General features: G+C 37.1%; 1 protein-coding gene across 1 annotated transcript in view; it reads right to left on the reverse strand.

The window, feature by feature from the left end:
• KCNH8 (potassium voltage-gated channel, subfamily H (eag-related), member 8) overlaps positions 1–21,123 on the reverse strand; it is a 185,937-nt gene that overhangs the window by 46,860 nt on the left and 117,954 nt on the right. The window contains exon 7 of the mRNA XM_010007532.1: positions 17,137–17,344. Within this exon, the coding sequence (XP_010005834.1) occupies positions 17,137–17,344 (208 nt within the window). The remainder of the gene's footprint in view (positions 1–17,136; positions 17,345–21,123) is intronic.

The raw sequence follows: 21,123 nt of genomic DNA on the forward strand, positions 1-21,123 counted from the left end.
GTGTGGGTTTTCTTTAAGGGCTATGCTTCAGACTGAGTTATGATTTTCTGGCTCAGTTGAAAAATTCTAGAGCTCTAAATGAAAATATAATAGATGGCAATGGCTTTATTGATGGCACATCTTCTGTATATTTCTCCAAAACCTAAAACTGTACCTTATGAAACAGCAGGCAACAAAAAACCAAACAAAATCTAGAAATACTGGAGAACAAAAAACAAACAGTGTGCCCAGGTAGCCAAGAGGGCACCTTGGCTGTATAGTGTGGCCAGCAGGACCAAGGAAGGGATTGTGCCTCTGTGCTCGGCATTGGTGAGTTGCTGAGGTTTGGGAGGAGGTGACAGGGGTGTTGCGCTTTCCTGCACATATTTGTATATATATTTTTTGTCATTAGTATTTAATTAAGGCTGTCTAGTTTAGTTTTCAATCCAGAAGCCTCTCTCCTTATTCTCTCTCCTTTCCCTATCTGGGTGGGAGAGGGTGGGCATAGAGAGCATTACTGTCATTCACTTAATTGCCGATCTGAGTTAAATTGTAACAAAGACTAATTTTACCTCTTCTGGTGTGCATGAATGCATTATTGAATACTCATTCCCTCTATTCTTATGGTGATTACTCATTTCAGGTATTCATTGCTTCTCAAGATGCTTTTAAATCCCCGTCTAGCCAAAATGTTTTTGACATCTGCATTTTTTTTCCTGCTAAAACATATGCATTTATTTCCCAGACTATTAATACACTGAACAGCACCATTCCTACTACCTAATCCCGTGGAACACCACTGTTATCCTTTCATTGTCACAAAATTTGATCATTTGTTAGATCTATGATGCAGTTTTGCATGTTAGGTGAGGCTCCCAGATACCAGAGCAGATAGTTTTAGGGTTAAGACCCCCAGAGATGACCATAGCAATCACACTTTTGATCACTGCTTCTGTAGAACTGTAAATGTGGCAGGTCTTATTGCACAGGTCACAAGGAAAACAAACCAGGCTTTTCTTGCACACAGATGAGAAAAAAAATCTACTAAAAATAGAAATACCCACAGTGCTGAAAGTGTCACACAGTTGCAGGTTTTAGGATTGTGAAAATGCAGCTCCATCACGTGTGGCCAAATGGTATAGTTGCATGATAGTAAAAAAACGGGACATCAGTTTATGTTTTTTTCAAAATTAATATATTAAATCAATGTTATGTGTGTAAGAGGAAACTTGAGGAGCAGCCATATATTTTTTAATGTAATTTTCATATTTTCTTCCTTTTTTAATTTGTCTGGGTCATAATCATTGGCACCATTCTTATCTGGATAATGAAGAGTTAACTATGTTAACATTGTACAAGTAGATTATTCTTAACTTCTGGGCTCAGTGTACTTCTAAGTGCCAACAGAAGTGAGGCATGTGGGCATTACCATGACGGATACCACAGAATATTTTATACAGATATATGTAAAAGTTTATATACTTTTGCTTGATGAACACCCACATTATAGACAAGAAAAGCCACAAAAATGATCACTTTAGTATGTAATGAAAGATTAAAAAATTGCTCCTTTTCTATCAAGTACTCTATGCCTCTTACTGCTAAGTAGATAAAATCTCTAGAGGGGAGACGACAAATTTACAAGAAGATTTCATGCTTCAGTTCTGAGATGTTCATCTATCTATGGCCTAATGCATAAACCAAAAGAAAGCCTTCATTCATGTAAATGCTATATATATATGCCATTTACACCTCTGTGTGAAATCATTAGCATCATATTTTGGATCTCACAAGCAATAGTAATTACAAGAAATACAATATTTTTAAATGAAAAGAAAAACAACTGAGAGTTTCAAAACCTTGCCCTACTCAGAAACAAAGCTTGATGAAATAAGATCTCTCCTAAATTATACATGAGGATTCATGAAGTTTTAGGATCTCGTGAAATCAACAAAATAATAAAACAAATGGGCATGAGTCAAAATCCAAGGCACAAACATACTGAGAGCTGGGCCATATCTTTGCATCTAGTTGATTGCTTTATGATGGATAAGAAAAACCCAAACAACAAACCAAACAAAAAACAAACAGGATTTGAACATGTGTCAGATGAAATTGTAATCCTCTGCCAGTCTTGAGAATTCTACCACTGATTTCTGAGCATCTGTAGTATCATGCAGAGAAACTTTGAACTTGAACACAGCGCAGTCAGAAAAGAAAAAGAAAGAAATTGGAGGTCCATGTATGCTCCATGAAGCTTGCACACTCAAGAGTAGATAAAAGGTTCACTTAAGTGAAATTATTATCTTCATATCTGTTTTTTTTTTAATGTTTCCTTAAATGATGAGTACCCTTTGCAGGTACATTGACTGTTGTTCTTCTTGGACACTGATCTAGAGGAAACTATGCCTTTCCCTAGATGCTTAGGGACACTTTTAATTATCTAGAGACATACAGTGAGACAGATGTTTTAAAGACTTCTAAAACCCATGGAGTTTTCCAAACTAAATTAATACTCCTTCTGGTAACAGCATTTTTAGATAGAAGCTTAGCCTTTGTCAGGTCTACCAAAATTAATTTAATTTGAAAAGTGAAATCCCATGTAATTCTATTGTAAGGCTTACTAATACCCTTTCTAAATAAATTGGTTGTTGTATTTCTAATTGAATATATACTTAGAAGTTAGCATAAAAATAATTACATTTTGTAGAGCTTTAACTCCAGTAACTCGACAAAGTCATAAGAAGATATTGACTTGTGCTTGCTGAAAATGAAATTTTCATGGTGCAGTAAATATTCAATAAGCTTAGTAGTTTTAGGAGGAAGAGGTGCTTAATCAAGGGATTAAAAAAAGAAAAAAAACCCTAAGATCTAATTGTAATGTTGCTGATAACAACAAAAACACAGCTGAGCCCACAGAAGTGCTGAAAACCTGACAATTAAGCTTTGATTATCTGACAAAACTCAACTATAAATTGCAAGTATCCCTGCTTAGAATGAGAAAGTAAAATTCATATATGGTAAAACTGATGTCCCCTTGGAGATACTGACAAAATTCCTTTGTGGGCAGCACTTCATTTCTTGCCATCAGAATGCTGAAGTTTGTTAAATAATTTGCATTTTCATTTTGGAAGGCCATAAATGCAAGAAGAGATACTTTTTATCCTACAGAAAGCTTGTAATCCACCCCAGTGAAGGCACTATAGGTTCATGGTTTATAATGTGATTTCTAAACTCTCTCTGGTTGATCAATCCTTGGCCCATTCATGGCTTCTAAGTGGTAGAGCAATAGGCCTGATATGAAATATTTGTAATGCTAGAATTTTATTAGAAAAAAATATTGGAAAATAATATTTTAAAATATATTTTTTTTAGTCTCAGGTAAGAGCAGGGTGAAATTCTGCAGCTCTCCTGACTAATGCAAAATGCTAGATAAGAACTCCACAAAGCACAGTGTACATGAATTACCAATAGCTGCCCACATTTCAAGCCCCAGTTTCCAGCCAGAACCTATGTTCATTCATTGAACATTAACATTTCTAATGAAGTCCTACCTTATTTTGCCTGCAAAGTAAGGATTTTCTTCTTGTACTTTTTCTTCTACTAGGCTTGACAAATCCCTGAGGACTGGCCCAGTCACAGCTCCACAGTCAGAGTTTCAAATACTTGTTAAGATGGTAGAGAGTTCATGTGAATTAGCTGCTTATATTTCTCCTTCACCACGTGACAAAAAAACCTCTTTTTCCAGAGAAGTAATTTCATCTCTACAACTACAGTACATTTTGGTGAGAGGGGAACAAAGGGAGTGATGTGGGGAGACAAGTCCATTTCAGTGGAGCTCCAAGACAGTCTCCAAAAAGCTAATTAGTGTTCTGCATGACTGTAGAGGTTATTATTGGAGGACTTTTCCTGAAGGACCTTTTGCCATGTGGAATGGGAACTGGATGGCTAAGTTTGTTCTGCTTGCTGGGCTGGCCCTGCAGGCTGACAGGGCAATCTTTGGGAAGCTTGAATCTCTCACTCTTACAGTGCCCTATGGCCCTGCTGCCACATAGGACTGGAAATTGCATCTCTGGGGCAGGCAAATTGTATTCTGTAAATGTTTAAACAAAGCAGATAGCTGCACAGCTCTTATTCATGTTGGTGAAAACCCTTTACTATGCCTTTCCAGTAGTCTCATAGTATAACACAATAAAGATTTCCCTTGCAGTAGAGGTACATTTATTCCAAGTTAGAGACCTGACTACATGTAAGAGCTATGTATAAGAGTTTTCGGAGCTAACTCAGCAAGTCTGCAAGAAACACATTCCTTTTGGTACTTTGTGATAACTCTCTAAACATTTATACTTACAGATGCATAGAAAGAAGCTCTGAAATAAATAATAACTGCACCTGCATTTCTGCAGAACTAAGAAAAAAAAAATTCCTGCAGAACTAAGTAATAAATTCCTTCAGTCTCATTCATGAAGGAGTAGGTAAATTTGCAAAAGAAATGTATTGGAAAATCTTTTTCTCTCTGATAACCCTGTACAGATCTTCTCAACAGTAATTTGTCAGACAGCTATATTTGGATACATGAGAGATTTAAGTCTTTGCTTTTGCAAGTCAGCAGTTTTTTTCTCTTCCCCACTTCATTGAAAGGATGAGATAGAGATATTTTCAACATCAGCTTTCCGTGCAATATATACGAAGTTCTATATATAGCTAGTAATTTTCATTAAACATTTTCTTTTTACTAGGAAGTGTTTATAAACAGCTCTAATGCCATCAATTTTATTGTACTTAAAAGAAATAGCTTCTAGGTTGTTGTTTTTTTTTCATTATCTTTGTTTGTCTCCTCACCCCCCAAAAAGCCTAAGGTTTCTTTTAAGGTTCTTAAACTGAAAGTAACTAATAATGTAAGTAAATTAACTGCGTTTTTGTAATATCAAATACAGTTCAATTAATGTTTACATTACAGGTAAAACATACATGTCTAAGCCTATAGATAATTTAAAAAATAAACTTGCAAGCATATCATTAGAAGTATATAAATTGGTTGCAAATCATCTCCTTTCAAGAGACGATCACACTGTCACTTCACAAAGAGTCTCAGCATTCCACATTACTGCTGCTACTTAGGCAAAGTGGCTATTACTGCCCTTTCCCAGGCTATCAAATAACTTGCAGCTAAGCTTGGAATTAAAAAAGTTAGTGCTTCAAGTCTGGGCAGAGCAAGGAGCACATCTATCTATGCCTTCTTTCCTTCCCTGTGCTCATTTGTTAGAGCTCTAGAGTATAATACCCTTTTGGGCAAGAGTAGCCTGTTTACCCTGTGTTAATTCAGTAATGCAGACAAGAGCTTCTTGACCCACAGCTAGGATCCCAGGTGCTGCTGCAAAAAAATGAATAGCAATGCTTTTTTTTTTTTTTTTTTTAATGCTGTCAGCTAAAGTGTTAGAAACCTGCTTTGCAGTTTTATGTTTGGAGTTTGTGCTACTACAGGCAATACATTCTTATCTTTATTAGTATCTTCCCTCATATTACATTCAAATAAAGCCTTTATTATCAAAATATGCAAAAAAAAATTCCCACAAAGCAAAACCTTGGAAAATGTCAGTTTTTAAGTTGCTAGCAAATCTTTAGATCTGTATGTATGCAGGGTGGCACAGTTAGTAAATTAATCTCACCTCTGCCCTGATGTTCTCACCTGCTGAGGTCTCATCATCAGAGAAACTCAGGCTAACATCCTTCTGTTCTTTATTTACATGGCAATTTGTTGATCCTTACAGTTAGTATATTAACAGTCTTGACTCAGAATCTGGAAAGGGATTCTCCTAGGGGCAATGGCAGTGGTAAAATATCTTAAAATCTGTAACAATCTCTGTAAAATAAACTATCACTTATTTGCAACACCAAGATATCAAGAGGACCAGTTTTTTTTATGAAAGCTGTGAAATATGCTATGTAAAGACTGCCTGCTTAACCACCAGCAATCTGCAAGAGTGGAGTTGTTTACTCCTAGATTCCTCACCGAGTCCTCTGCCTCTCACAGCTGAGTGAAGCCATAGCTGATGCCTGATAGTTGATACCTTCCCTGCTCCTGCTGCCTCCCCGACTCCAGCAACACAGACAATTTCAAGCAGCTTCTACCTATTCAAATGCAGCTTCCTGGTAAAACAGGGCACATGCATCAACACAGCTTTTTCTTAAGTAGTTCTAATTACAAATGAAAGGATAATTGCAGAATTGCAACAAAATCATACTAGTTTTCACCTGCTTAGCTTGTGTAATCATACAAAGGATGATATGGAGCTCAGTTTGGGTCAGTATAGACTGTTGCAGTCTACATGTCATCTGTTTCTCCTTGTCTTCCATACTAATAACATCCCTGCTAGTTAGGTAGCAGCTAAGTATGCTATTCCTCACTACAATCCTCTTCTTGCTTGCTCTATAGATCTCTCAATATCGTCTATTACCTCTACATTCTTACCTAAGGAGCCACTGTGCTGTTTCCTAGACCAGGATGCTGCCTTAGCCAGGCAGCCATAGGATAAACAGTATTAATACTTTATTGCCTTGTCTTAGTTTTCTAATCTGTTAATCTACAACCTAAATAACAGTTTTCAATATTAATTTTTTCTAGGTGTCATTTGAATCAAGCAAGTTGTAATCCAATCATCTTTGTGAAGATTTTGTTGGGGGTGAAATCAACAAAAGGGGATATTTTACTCCACGTTCTATCTTAACATAATAGCAAACCAAGAATTTGCAATGTAATGAAGGCTTGATGTAAAAAAAGGAATAAAAAGTAAAAAAGAAAGCTAGTGTCTTATTGGGAAAGCCCACTATGTGTTTAAAGTTACAGCAGATTTGGTATAAAAGAGAGGTCTTCAAATCTGACAGGTCTTTTTGAAGTGCATGACATAAGGAAATCTTAAATATTAGCATTTTTGTCTACGCCTGTCTTAGATCTGACAATGAAAAATTATTTAGAATGATTAGGCATAATTATTTTGGCAGGACCTGGCTTGTGTAAAACTTTATAGAATGCAGAAAGCAATGACATACTCCCACAATTCCATATTGTTTTGTTTTATTGGAAATAGTAAATAGTTAACTTTAAGAACTGTCATCTGGAGGTAGGAAAGAAGCATGAATATTTTCCAAGGCATCTGAAAATGGAAGGAAGTCTGGAAATAAAAGAGCCTTGAATAATGTTTTCATTTTTATATAGAAATTATTTTCAGTTCTGGTAGCAGGAAAAAATCCTCTTATCAAGCCCCTGCTCTGTTGAAGTGCAGGAAAAAGTATAAATAGATAGAAAACAGGAATGTACACAAAGGACATTTATAGATTAAATATGTATGGCACACTTGTGCTGTAGGGGAAAAGAAAAGCAATTCTTAGTCATCTATGGAATGCAATAAGGCATTCTAACACTCTAGGATCTCTACCTATGTGATGAGTCTGAATGAGGCAGTCCAATCAAATGTGGAAGCAGCTATGGAATAGATTTCAAAATATATACCAAAGGCTTTTGAAGGTTTAAACTGGATTGAGAGATCAATTTGGACATGTAATTTAAGCAGCCAAGCCACGAGCCTTGAAACCAGAAGTAGCAACTTCTGAGAAATCCTAAGAAAACATCCTATTACACCAATGTGTAATAGGCACTAATGCTTTAGCAAACTGGTACAAAGCCCTTCAAGGAGGGTAATGTAACCCTGGAAGAAGGTACTCAAAGAGATGGAGGCTTCACCAGAACTTGGATAGAGCAAGCTGTTTCTGTAGTGCTGGCGATAATTCTGCTTCAGCTTGCTGGCTGGACTAAATAAACCCCAGTCAACATTTCTACAATTTAAAATACAACAATTGAGGTTTATAGAGTCTGATGTAATTTCTAATTGACTGAGCAAGGTCATTACACACAATATTTGCAACGTTAAACAAATTACACTCTCTAGCATTTCTGTTGCAGAAGACTTGTGGAAAGATCACCGTGTTATTTTATGTCTTGGGAGTGCCCCCTCTTAGGGGATGTATACTGAGAAGATTTCCCCTCTATGTGTGGCACTGAGAATTTCTATTACGGCTGTAGAAACTGGTCCAGATACAGTTTTTTCACTGATATAAAAACTGCTCTGTGGAATTAATGAACAGTATAGTTAGCACTCTGCACTTAGACACAGCAGGACCCTCAACTCTGTCAAATCTCAGGGGCTTCATTCACACACCAGACTTCTACATTTCACTTGAAAATTGCCCAAAATTTTTGTCCTAGGTACAAAACCTTGGAAATGTATTAATAGCTACATAAAATCCTCAAGGTCCCTTTACTAAGGTACTTTCATCCCTTTTTTTTTTTTTTTTTTTCTGGGCTGCAAGTCCAATGGGGTGTCTCAGTCCTGGGGTATTTTGTGATTGCTGAAATGGTTCAATCAGAAGACAAAGTATGGCAAATAAAGGAAAATATAATTTAATCAAGGAACTGAGCCTGTACAAAAGAACAGCAGGGAAGAATGGCAGAATAAAATCTGCTAAGGCCCAAAGCAGCTGAGATACAAATTAATGTTAAACTAAACTCAAGAGAAATGTTTCAGTTCAGTTCAACAGATGACACTTTATTTGGGCACAGCTCCATCACAAAAAAAGTGGTTTGGGTTTTAGAATGCAAAACTGACCGATGTCCACAAAGTTATATTTTATGGATATTTTAAAAATTAAATTTATATGTTAAAACCTGACAAGATCTAGTATAAACAGGTCTTAAATGAGGGGTTATGATAAAGAAAACCTTCCCTAGAAAGGTAGTTTTACATATAAAGCAGGCAGAAAAGTAGGGTGAGATTTTCAGATAAGCCTTTATGAAACCTTCATTTGCAAATTTGCTCTTTATCATGTGCAGACAGGTTTCCACACACATCTCTGGCACATGTCCAGGTGACTACTGCTGTGCATATAAAACCCCCTTGTTGTAGTTAAATTTCTCTGTGACTCTTCCAATAGACTAAGAAATGAGAGAAAAACTATGTGGCTTTGCTTGCACTGTACTAAGAATTGTATATAACTATGATTATCTGCAAATAGGATTTCCTCCCCAAAAACTAGATTAACTTTCCCTTCCTAATTATACTTAGTCAAAAGTGTAACCCAATAAGCTATAAGAAAACAATTTCTTTCATAAATATTTCACACTATAAACTTCTCTAAAGTGGGCCTCATATACAGCATTCTACAATAGAATTGCTTTAACCATTCAGATAAGGTATCCAGCAGACTTTAAAGAAATATTTTGTAGTTGCTTTGAAACAAGTAAGTATATTTATATTTTCCTCATGATCTTAATTAATTTATCTATGTTAGTTCTCACAAGGTTAGAAACTGGAAAATGTACACAGTGTGTACAGCATTATTTTTACTATGAAGTAAAACTCAAAATGATTAAAAAATATTGCAAATATTTAAAAGCTTTTAAGTGCAAGGTGCTCTCCAGGAGTTTAAAATTTCTGTTTCAACCGCTTGAGAACATTTCATCGCCATGAAGTGCTTCAGCACAGTGGTACATTCTTGTCGTTTTCAAAGGATGTGAAATGTAGTAAGTACTGCTTGCAATTATTTGTGAGATTTGTACTTTTAAAAAGTTTTATAGCTTCAAAGTAATGGTCTTGTTTTGGTCACCTAGTTTATTCCAATTTATTATTAGTGTATGACAGTCCAGGGCCAATTGTTTCACATAAGTGCTGCAAGAAACAATGCAAATGAATTGGCTAAGTCTCTTAGATACTGACGACCCAAAATACTTCACAAGAGTTGTAACCATCAACCACATCCTTCATATATTAAGTAGAAGTGAATTTTCATTCAGATTAACTCACTTTCCTTCCCACCCCACTCCCACCATACAAAACAGGCAGGTATGCATATTCTGCACAATAATGGGCCTTCAATCCAAACATCCCAGGTCAACAAATCATTATAATTCATTTTACTAAATTGAAGATGTCAGTACTTGTGCATGACAAATTTTACATTTTTTTTCTTTAAGTTGCCTATTAAACACTAGGAAAAAAAACCATCATCCCAAAGTAACAGGTTCTGTCATTAATAATAATAACAAATAAAGAATACCAGTATTAAAAAAAAAAAAAAAAGAAAAAAAAAGGAGACTAAAAGAGAGATTCAAATCAAACTTTCAGCTACAGAGATGACAGCTTGAAATGAACAATTGATCACAGCTAGTGAATGATGTCCCATGCAATTTAGTCAGCATGAGGCTTGTTCCTTCCCTGGAAGGATTCATAATTTTGTACACACCAATCCTGACCTGATAGATGTGTGTGTTTGGACTGGTGGAACTAGACTGATATTTTATAGTAGAATATAGTTTTCTTGGCCAAGAGCCTTGGAAATTTACAAGTAGTATTTCTAGCAGTGAACAGTCTTTCTGGCACTTAGTTCTATTAATACAACGAAACAAACAGAATTGATGTTCCCACCCTCAACAGATGCCATCAAAACAGACCAGGGTGTGCTGGGCACCTGGGCTGAACCTTGTTGCCTGCCTGCCAGCATGAAAGCAGGTGCCAGCAGCAGTCTTTACAAGACTCCAGTCATAGTTCATTATTACTCTCAATAAGCTGAGTACTTGTTGAATTTACTAGAAGCTGTTTTGCTATAGATCCAGACTCAAACTCCAGAAGATAGGTCTGGAATCTAAAAGTAGGTACATGCACATGCATGCACCAAACACTTCCATCACCTGGTTCAAAAAGCTGATCAATTGCTTAGTGTTATAGTTTTATCCTGTGTCTTTTGTCAGCTGATTTACCTGGCAGCCCCAGTACCTAGAGGTCTGTGATGACACAAAATTTCAGTTTTCACAATGTTTTTAAATCAAGTTCCTGGCTGCAAATTTTGCTAAGAATATGTTGAAAACAAGAATCTCAGAGTGTTCAAAAGCATACTGGCAGTTACACATTTTTTAAATCTCAAGGGTTTTGTTTGGTTTTTTTTGTTTGTTTGTTTTTACTTCTTTTTGTTCTTTAGGGTTCTTAGCATAAGCTTGGAAAAAGCTTCCTGGCACTGAAAACTTCCCATGCTGTTGGACTCAAGAGAGTTACAGGACCATTACTCTCTTAAAGAACACGCCAGCTTGATGTTACCTAACTTTATTTTTGACAGACTGGAGCTACCTGAGGACCACAAAGGACTTGAACAGAATTTAGGAATGCAAGCCCAAGAGTATAACCCAAAGGTTGCATCTAAGAGATTAGACACCTACATTTTGTATAGTCCATATCAGCCACCTTCTGCATCACAATGCCACCAACTTTGCATGATTGAGAAACTCAGAGAAAATCTTCTATCTGCACCCAGTGGGGATCTTTCAGCCACCTTGTCCTCACATCTAAATTCCCCTGAAGGACTCAATGGGGAAGGTAGTCGTGAGCTCTTGTTCTTCCTCTCTCACCCACCACTGTATAACTCAAGGAGGAGCAGGTGGATTTTAATTTCACCTAATATCTCACTTGCAAAAACGAACACTAAAGACTTCAGACTTCTGTTTTCTTCAGCCTTGGAAGGTCCAAGCCTTCATTGCTAGCTTCATCTGGATACGGGAGACTCTGGGTAGAGATTCAGGCATGGGCCATTCTTCTGTTGAAAGCACATCAGTTTGGGAAGAAAGAAAACAACCAGAACTCAAGAAAGAGAGCTGTCCAGGAAGAACACCAAGTGAGGTAATCCATACACAAGGATACAGTGCTCTTTTAGAGATTTGCCTTTTACCTATACATTCCATACCTTAGAAACAAGTTCCAGTGTCCAAAACCCATGCTGAAGACAAGTGAAATTCAGTACCAAAGCCTCTTTCTTTCTCTGACCAGAAGAACCTACTTCACATCTGTGCTCTAGCTGTAGGCAACCCCAAGCTGCTTGTGCAGAATGAAAGGTGTGCATGAACTGCTGCAGAAGGGGCAATCCTTACTAGCACACGTGCAACACTGAGCAAACATAGGAAAACTTTATGAAGCTCAACATGGCTAGATTTATCAGTTTGGATCAATGCTATTTGAGGGGTTTCTGTGTTAAATTCCATTACAAGTTACATGCATGTCCTTCTGCACTTGTGAAGCCAGCTTATAACTTCCCTGTTGCCCAACATGAGGCACATAAAACCTGAGGTAAAGGGCTTGAAGGCATAAACCTCTTTTCAGCATTCCCTACTGGTTCCACTCAGGTGCTGTGCTTCTCATTCTGCACCTAAATCTGCCACCAATTGCTCTGAGAGCTACTTCAGGGTATATATCCCTCACCAGGTGTCAGGCATCCAAGTCCCTTTAAAGGCTCTGTCTGCAAGCGTGTGATAAACAAAGTGCTTGTTGGAAGTTTTATATTGTAGAGTATGTGAAAGTGCAGGTGTTCAGCCATCTTTGAGTTCTTTTTTTCAGAAGTGCTGCAAATTACAAAACTAGCAGAAAATTAGTAAAAACCTGAGGTGAGAGTGGAGATATTTTACTGAAATGAAGATTTAAATAGCTGAAGAATACCCTTTACTGACCTGATTTTGAAGTTTCTCCCAAAGTAAATGCATACACTTTATTTTCCATAAAAGCAAAGGTTATGGTCTGTCTGTCTGTCTGTCTATCTATCTATCTATCTATCTATTTTATGACAACTCTTACATAGTCAGAAGGTTGTAAGTGTTACTGTGGTGGACTAATAAAAAATTGCAGCTTAATTTCTGGTGGACAGGAAGCAAATTTTTTAATTTATTTTATTTTTTTTTTTTAGGCAATTACAGAAATTATACCTGACAGCTTTGACTATCTAAGGGAACCAGCATCCTGACTCTTGGCCTTCTCCTAATCTCTTCTTTACACTAAGGACCACTGAGTTTCAACAGCTCATATTGTTGTCACAGAATGAATGCCTGTAACAACAGGAAAAAATTTCAATATTATCTTTTTACTGTAGAGATAGGTCGAGAAGCCATTTCTCCTATTTGATAAGAACTTTTAGGTGACTAGCTCGGTATATACTAATTCAAAACAGCAGACAGCAAATAAAGAACCTATGCCTAAACCTGATACCAGTTAAACCTATAGAAAGAAGAGAACCAATGTTCTGAAGTCAATGGAATTAGAGTGGTAGGTAGGGTCAGCCAGGATCCTCAACTCAGTCTAGTCTCTGCTGCATGTCAGCTAATGGAAAACTAACCTTATTTTTACAGGTTGCTGAATATCATGCCATGTCTTGGGGAAACATCTGGTTCACCAATGAGAGCAAACCAGGGGAAAAAGATGGAATGTAACAGAGGGATCTGAAAAAGCTGGAAGGGAAAAGCAGGATAAGGAGCATAACACCATCTCAGATGGGTGGGAATGACCAGTCCAGGGGTCGTGTTTTTATCAGACGTTAGAGTCAAGCTGCTGCATATGAAACAACCATTTCTTGAGATGGGAGAACTTGCTGAGGTAAAGGCTTCTACGTCTGAAAGCAGTGCCCATACTGCATATCTTCCAAATGCCTCGTATAATCAGTTGAAATGTCAATGCTAGAGCTATGCAAGAGATCCAGATTTTAACATTATACTACACTGGTATATGTCCCAATGCCACCATGTCATTATAGTTCTTGAATACTATTCCCAGACACTACATCTTTCTTATTTTGCAATTGTGGATAAATTAGTGAATGAAACAATCTTTTTAAAATATTCGCAATGAGATTGTTGTCTGAATAAGGATGAAAAAATGAAATTAAGTCTTACGATTTGGTCCAGCAAGAACAAAGCAAATACGTTATAGTGGAGTAGTGGGAGGTGTCCCTGCCCATGCAGCGAAGTTGGAACTCGATGATGTCTAAGGTCCCTTCCAACTCATAAAATTCTGTGATTCTGTGATTCTGTTTTTCAGTTCTGGGTGATTTCATAGGGAGAACTTTATCACTCCCATTGTTCCAATTCAAATGCAAATTAAGCACCTCATCTGTTTAAGTTAGCCAGAGAAACAGATACACAGAACCAAATGCTACACCCACTAAAGTCAATGTTGTGAGATCTGGGCTATGGTGCATATCTGATAGCAGAGCAAGGTCCAAAACATCAAGCAGTATTGCAGCTTTAAAATGTTTTCTTTACATATTAGCAAAACCTCAGTCTGGATGTTTTGCCACAGTCTCTCTGAGGAAGCACTGCATGGAATAAGGAGGTTGCTCAAAGCTTTTTTCTTCCCTCTGCCTCTGCGACACCCCAAAAAATAAAAGAAAATATAAAAAACAAATAAATTTTTTCATTCTGGGCAGAGGTTTTCTTTCCTAGAACAAACCCATCTCTATACTGGAGCTGTTGTATGCATTGCAGTGTCCGTACTCATGGTACAATTTCTTCAGGCAGACACCATCTGACACACTCTAGTGAAGAAAAAAAACACAACACACTTTCACACTGTCTTTTATAAACATAATAATTTTTGTGTTATATTTTTTTAATGCTGCTGATTAGAAAGCCTCCTAATGCCTGAAATGAACTTTATATAAGATCTATTGATGAACACTTGAGTTTCCAGCTTTGGTATTAATGCAATAAAAGTTTAAACATCAAAACTTATAAATACAAGACTAATGATCAAACTCTACTGCTTTGCCTCCATTAAAAAAAATTTTACATGCTCTTTAAAACTGCACAAAAGTTTCCAATTAAGGCTTTCACACAGAAGAACAAGAATATCCTCAATGCCTTACCATAACACTACCTTGAGGATACCTCAAAGCAAGATCCTGTGTGCATTATTTGTGAATTATTAGGATCTCCAGATCTCATTTTCCTTTGCTTAATGATTCATTCTCTCTTTAATATAGTGCCTACATGGATGTTGTGAACAGACTGGTCATTTGGGATAACCCAAATACAACACTCTCCACTGAGATGAACGTAGGACTTAAGTGAAATGACTCTTCTCCAGTTCAGCCGGGATTTGTTCTAACAAAGTTGTTGGGGTATCTACTGCCATTGCCCAAGAGGACAAAACCGAGGGGGAAAAAGTTAATGTTTTCATAGCAATAAATGCCAGAGCCCCAGGGCATATGAGGATGAATTCCTCAATGCAGCTTTGGTTCAGGGAAAAAGGAGAGGAAAAGGCAGCATGGGGAGCGCTGCCAATAGCACCACCTGGGGAGCAAGGATGAAGCCCATCCTCGTCACTGGGACTCCAATGAATGGTTTTGAAATCAATTATCATTTGTGGCCTTCATAAGCTGACAATGTCTCTTCATAGTAACTTCCCACCATAGAGACTCTTCTTTTTATTATTATGATCATTATTATTTGGATTTGTTTTTCTGCTAGGAGTATTTGACCAATTTGTGCACAGTGTGCTTCCTTTGTATATTCTCCCCTACAGCTGCAGTCTTTTCTTTGGGAGGTTTGCACTCTATGAGGAGTTCAGCAGCAGGTCACAGATCTGGTTTACAAAGGGAAGGAGAAATAAACAACAAACTAAAAGAATAAAAAGACTCCACAAAGCTTTCGGTAATCTATGAACAAACTGGAGAGATGTATTTATTGGACTTCCTTTATTCTTTTCCTCTTCCTGATCCAGTATCCACACCTCATCTGAGGTCAGGAACCCTTAACATACTCATCAGTTTTCCTTCAGGCTTATTATTATTAAATATCCTTTATGCAGTTAAGACAGAAGAAAGAAATTAAAGGACATAAAAATAGGAGATACTGAAGCTAATAGATTTAGGTTAAAGGAAAATACAATAGAATAAAAAAGATAGAATGTAAGAAACCAGAAAGAAAAGAGAGAAAAAGGGATGCTTGATATTGATATGGCATCTGAGAAAGACAGTGAAAGAAATGTATGTCTACAGTAAAAGCAGGAGTGTGACCAATGTGAGAAGATGTGCAGTATCAGCTGTTGCACAAGTGTGTAACACACCTTCAACAGTGTACAAGCACCTGATGATGCCAGAATCCTATACAAGGTATATTGTTTCCCCACTGTATCATTACACATGGGTACATCCTTTGGAAAACATAATAATAAACCTTTAACAAAAAAGCAAAAAAATGAGTCTATCTGGAACATTCAATGAAATCAGAATGAAGGCTGGCATGGGAACGAAACATTGGATCCAAATTGAGTATTCAAAAAACATCTCTCCACTGATAAACACCTCATCTGCTGTGCAAAATAGCAAACCGGCAAAACAGGTAGGTGGCATTTCCAATGGGAGTTTTTAACTTGAAGGCATTTCAAGGCCTATCTGTTTCAACATACAATAGAAATAATCAGCACACTCAAGGGAATGTATCTGTTGAAGATTTTGCCTAATTTGCAAAAACAAGATGACCTTTCTCATCTACTCTTCTACACAGTCTGCCTGGGTCTTTCTTATCAAGATCAAACACTGACACAGTCTTAAAAACCTTGGTGTTTTCCACTTTTTCCCATTTTCTTGTGATTTTAATCCCCTTTTCAGATTGACTTGAAATTCATAGCACCAACCTGTGCAGTGAGAAACTGTCCACAAACTGCTCTTTATTTTGTATTGAACAGTTTTGCTACCACAGCAGCCACAGGTAATTTGGGAAACCACTTCAGTAAAGATTTAAAAAAGCCAGTGACCATGCATAAAGGAAAAAAACCCAAAACAATACAACTCCCACCTTCCATCACTTCTCCTTGCTTAAAATCAGGAAATTAGACCTATGCAAATTAAATGCATATCAAAGCTCAAACACACAGTATTCAGAGATTAAAGGTGAATTCTTTCATCTTGTCTAAGTAGAACAAAATGTAGCTCTCAATTTATAAGTTTAGAGAAGACTTCTTAGGAACCACCATTTCAAAATCATGAGATAGACAAATTGTATTGAATTTATATGAATTGGTAAAGATTAAAAAATTTTGAGTGAAATTTTCTGTCTTTTATTTGTCAGGCAGTTAACTTTCAAGAAATATGTACATTCAATATACAGCCTGCTTGCTAGAAAAATAAGGAATTCAAGCAATTCCTTTTCTCTCCAAACACTAAATAGTTGTGTAAGATTAAAATGAAAAGGAAACACTGAGTGGCTTGCATGTGTGTTTTTATATATTTACACCTATTTATACGCAGAGACACACATAGAGATAACATGCATGTGTGGTGGAAAGAAGAACTTACCTATGTCCCATGTAAGGGGGTTATTCTGTTCCATCTCCCTTTTCCCAATGACATACCAAATGCAGGCCATCCAGTGGGCAAGCAAGGCAAACATGGACATGAGAAGCGTGAGAACAATTGTGCTGTGCTGAGAGTAACGATCCAGCTTCTGAAGGAGACGCAAGAGGCGCAGCAGTCGCACTGTCTTTAGTAGGTGGACAAGGGAAACCTGGGAGAAGAGAGAGAGAAAGCCACTTGTCAGCAGTTGCCTTCCATCACAGAGTTCTCTCGTTTCAATGAAAGAAAAGCTCTTTTCTACAGCTCAATGAATTTTTGCCCACTCTTCATTCAGTTGCATAGCTGCATATTATGCTTAGCGTGAATCTTAAGATGGAAGAGAACAGCAAAGCAGAGGGTTAAAAAAAAAGTATTTACTTTTGCTGTGCCCACATATTTTCTATTTAAGCCAAACAAACTTGAAATAGAGGGAGAGTTTTCTTTTTTTCCATTTTTTATGCAAAGTTTTCTTTTGGATTTAACTTTAGAAAAGAAACATAATTGTCAAACTGACCAGGGTTAATTTGATTCCAATATGAACCCACAAAATAAATGTCTTCAAACACAAAAGGAATTTCAGTTCTTGCTAAGAACCAAACACTAGGCATAACTCAACTATGTATGAAATGAAACCAGCTTAATAATTAAGTCTGGAAGAGGTAACAGTATATAGTGTATGTTTTTCAGAACAAGGAAGCAGAGAAGTGAGCAGAGACTCAGGTTTGTTCTTCAGATTTAAACCTGTGTTCAGGGGCCTGGGCATATTTTAGTGCTATGGACAAAGTCAGGGTTTAAAAAAGCTTGTATTAAAATTTCTAACTCTACTTCTTAAATTTCTTACCTAACAGATTATCGTCTTTTAAGTGTGTGTTGCAAAAGGAGCACGTATTCTGCTCAGCATCCTAAGAGTTTATGAATTATATGTGCTCTGGCCCCAGGGAAGATGCAGCAATGCATAAAGCAAGCAGTCCCTGGAGAAACCTCCAGCTTACATCCACACCAGAGTATGCACAGCTCCCAGTTTTGCATGAAATACATTTGGCTCATGTTTCAGCTATTAGGAAAAAAAAAAGCAGATTACGACAGCAAATATGTTTGATTTAATTTTTTTAGGATTAAATAGGCATAATTTTCATTAACTGTTAGGTTTTTTTCCTCTTATTAATGAGACATCAGGATCAATGCCTGCCAAGTACCTGGCTGATACAGGATACACGTGTCAGCTAGAAAAATAACATCAAACTTGACATGTCTTCCCACAGCCTTCCCAAAGCACATTAATGAGCTCTCTAAAAAGGAAGTCTAAATGGACAGTTGGATCAGCACCCTTTTGCTTTTGCTAATCCAGAATAACCAGAAATTAAGCTTTCTGTGTCTGTTAACCAAACTAACAATCTGAAATATTTAACCTAAAAGATGCATTCACTAACAGCTAGGTCCCGGTTGATCTATAAATTCTGTAATATGTGAGATTTTAGATTTATTCATGAAGACATAGTGATTAATTAATTATATTTCAGCCCTAGGAATTAAGTAGGTGGGAAAACTGTAAAAAAGAAAATAAAAAATCTACACATTTATTTTTTTTGCCCCAACAGTTTTGATAGTGCATGAATAATTCTCCCAAGAACTTCTTCATTCAGTATTAATTTCCTCTTTTTTTTTGGTTTTGTTTTCCTAATAATCTTTACATTTTTTTCTCATGTATATAGCAGGGGAAAAAGAAAATCAACAAACTCATGGCACTTTTTGAAAATACTTTAAGTTCACTGCTGTCAGGAAAAAGATTTGACATTAGAGCACACAGACAATTATAGTCTTCTCTTTTTGCACTTCTTTTATCCATCTTATGTCATCTGCAATAAGTCAGTGAGATTAGTTAAGTCTTTGGCCTTAAACACAAGAATATCTGCAAGGCTGGGGCAGAAGGCTGTAAAGTATTTGAAGGAATTGCCATGTTTGTATTAATACAAGCATATAAATATTAAAATACAATTATTCTAACTGAATGTCATGCCACTACACCAATTGCTTTATTTCCATGGTAATTAATTTCCCAGTCCCCTTTTCTTCTCTTTCATCAGTTTGTTTCAACCAAACCTGGTTCTATGGCATTTTTTACATAGATTCTCTATTTGTTACTGATTCTCCAAAGTGTTGTAGTAATATATAAAAATATATATTGATTGTTTATGTACTATGACCTTCACATCAGGGCCTTCACTGTTACATGGGTGTCTATGTTCTACCACATCACAACTAAATAATGATGACTTTGTTGAAATTATTTTTAACTAAATTATTTCAAACATAAAATTTCAGAAGGGCTGTTGCAATAATAAATGTACTCTGGCAGTTATCAGTAGTGATCAAATTCTAACCACTTCTATGAAGTTACAGAAAACTGATACATATAAAAACTACAAATCAGGTATGATAATATTCTTTTTAATATAGAAACTTTGAAATTTGAGGCCCAAAGACTGCCTCATTTCAAAATAATCTCTGCGTAGACTTGCACACAGATGTAATCGATCATATGTAATTCCAATGAAGTTTCTCGTGCTGAACACTCTTCTCGCATTGTGTCCAATCTGTCATTGGAAGACCTGAGATGCCATCAGGCAGCTTTCTTTTCTATGTCACAAATTTAGAAAGACAAAATGAGAAGTCAGCACTCATAGTTGTGCTTGTGTAGATTTCTCTTTGCCCACAGATATAAAACCACCTAAATTTTCTGTGTGGTTAATCATTTCAGACTAGCTGGGTTAACCTTTTTCTGTCAAAATGACAGAGACAGAATTTTATCTAAAACTAGCAGAAACTCAGTCACTGCATAGTGCTGAGAAGTACTGAGAAATAAAAGTCGCTCTAACATAGTGAAGGAATTGTTTGCTTGGAAGGATCATGTATGGCAAAAAAGGAAGTAAACAGGAAACATGGTACAGTTTAAGTAATGACTATTGGCAGGGATCTTTAATACTGGTTAGTTAGTTGTTTTTCCTCAAAAAATGATATTTTTGCACTATAACCACTAACAGTTATTCAGAGAGGAGCAAACATAATCATTTTAACTAGTGCTTAATGGCCTGGGTGTTCTTTGGTAACATTTCACACTACATACTCAGGGATCTTTTACATTAGGTGAACACAAGGATGGAAGGAGTTGGGGTCTCAGGAGGCACTGAAGTTAGGAACCAATGTTTCTGACCTCCAAAGAATCACCCATTTACTAGTAGGGTAGAAACCCTGTAAGGTATAAAGGCAATAAAGCCAACTCATACAATTGTGGGTTTTTTTCTTTTAAAATATCTCCAAGAATGATGAGAGACTCCACAGTTTTTCATGTACTGCAACTCTGCAAATCTCCAACTGGATGATGACACTTACAACCTAAAGTCTGCAGAATTTAGAGCACCCCTAAGGGCTGGCCTTGTGTTGGGGCCTGAACTGCAAAGGAATGAGATGCTCTCTGATGGCTGTTCTCATTGTTCTATTGAGGCAACATCTGAGAGTTGACAAGTGAAAATCTGATAACAGACAAGATGAAATGGCTTATTAAGTCAATGAAGTTGGAAAAAAATGGAATGTGATTAACATCTCCCTCTGCTCTTGAAACAGTTGGCAATCATTGTTGTGAAGGACCAGGTATTTCCTTACACGAACATGAAATGTCCTTTGAGTCAGCCGACAAAAACTGACTTAAAACGGTGTCTCCACACGGCGCTGAACCCCCTCTGTGTGTATGGGGGGGGGAGCAGCTGCTGCAGGGGAGGAGCCGTGGCCGGAAGCAGGGGCAGGACTAGGTCCCGTCTGATTGGCTGAAAAGCCCGGAAATGCAAAACTGGCGCCGAAGAACCCCATGAGAGAGGCAGCGTGGCACGCCCCTCTCTCTCTCTCGCTCTCTCCTCGTGTGTTCGAGGCGGTCGTCTACACACACAGCCTGCCGCC

This window comes from Chaetura pelagica, unplaced genomic scaffold (assembly GCF_000747805.2).
Source record: "Chaetura pelagica isolate M959 unplaced genomic scaffold, ChaPel_1.0 scaffold10, whole genome shotgun sequence".
Taxonomy (NCBI): Eukaryota; Metazoa; Chordata; class Aves; order Apodiformes; family Apodidae; genus Chaetura; species Chaetura pelagica.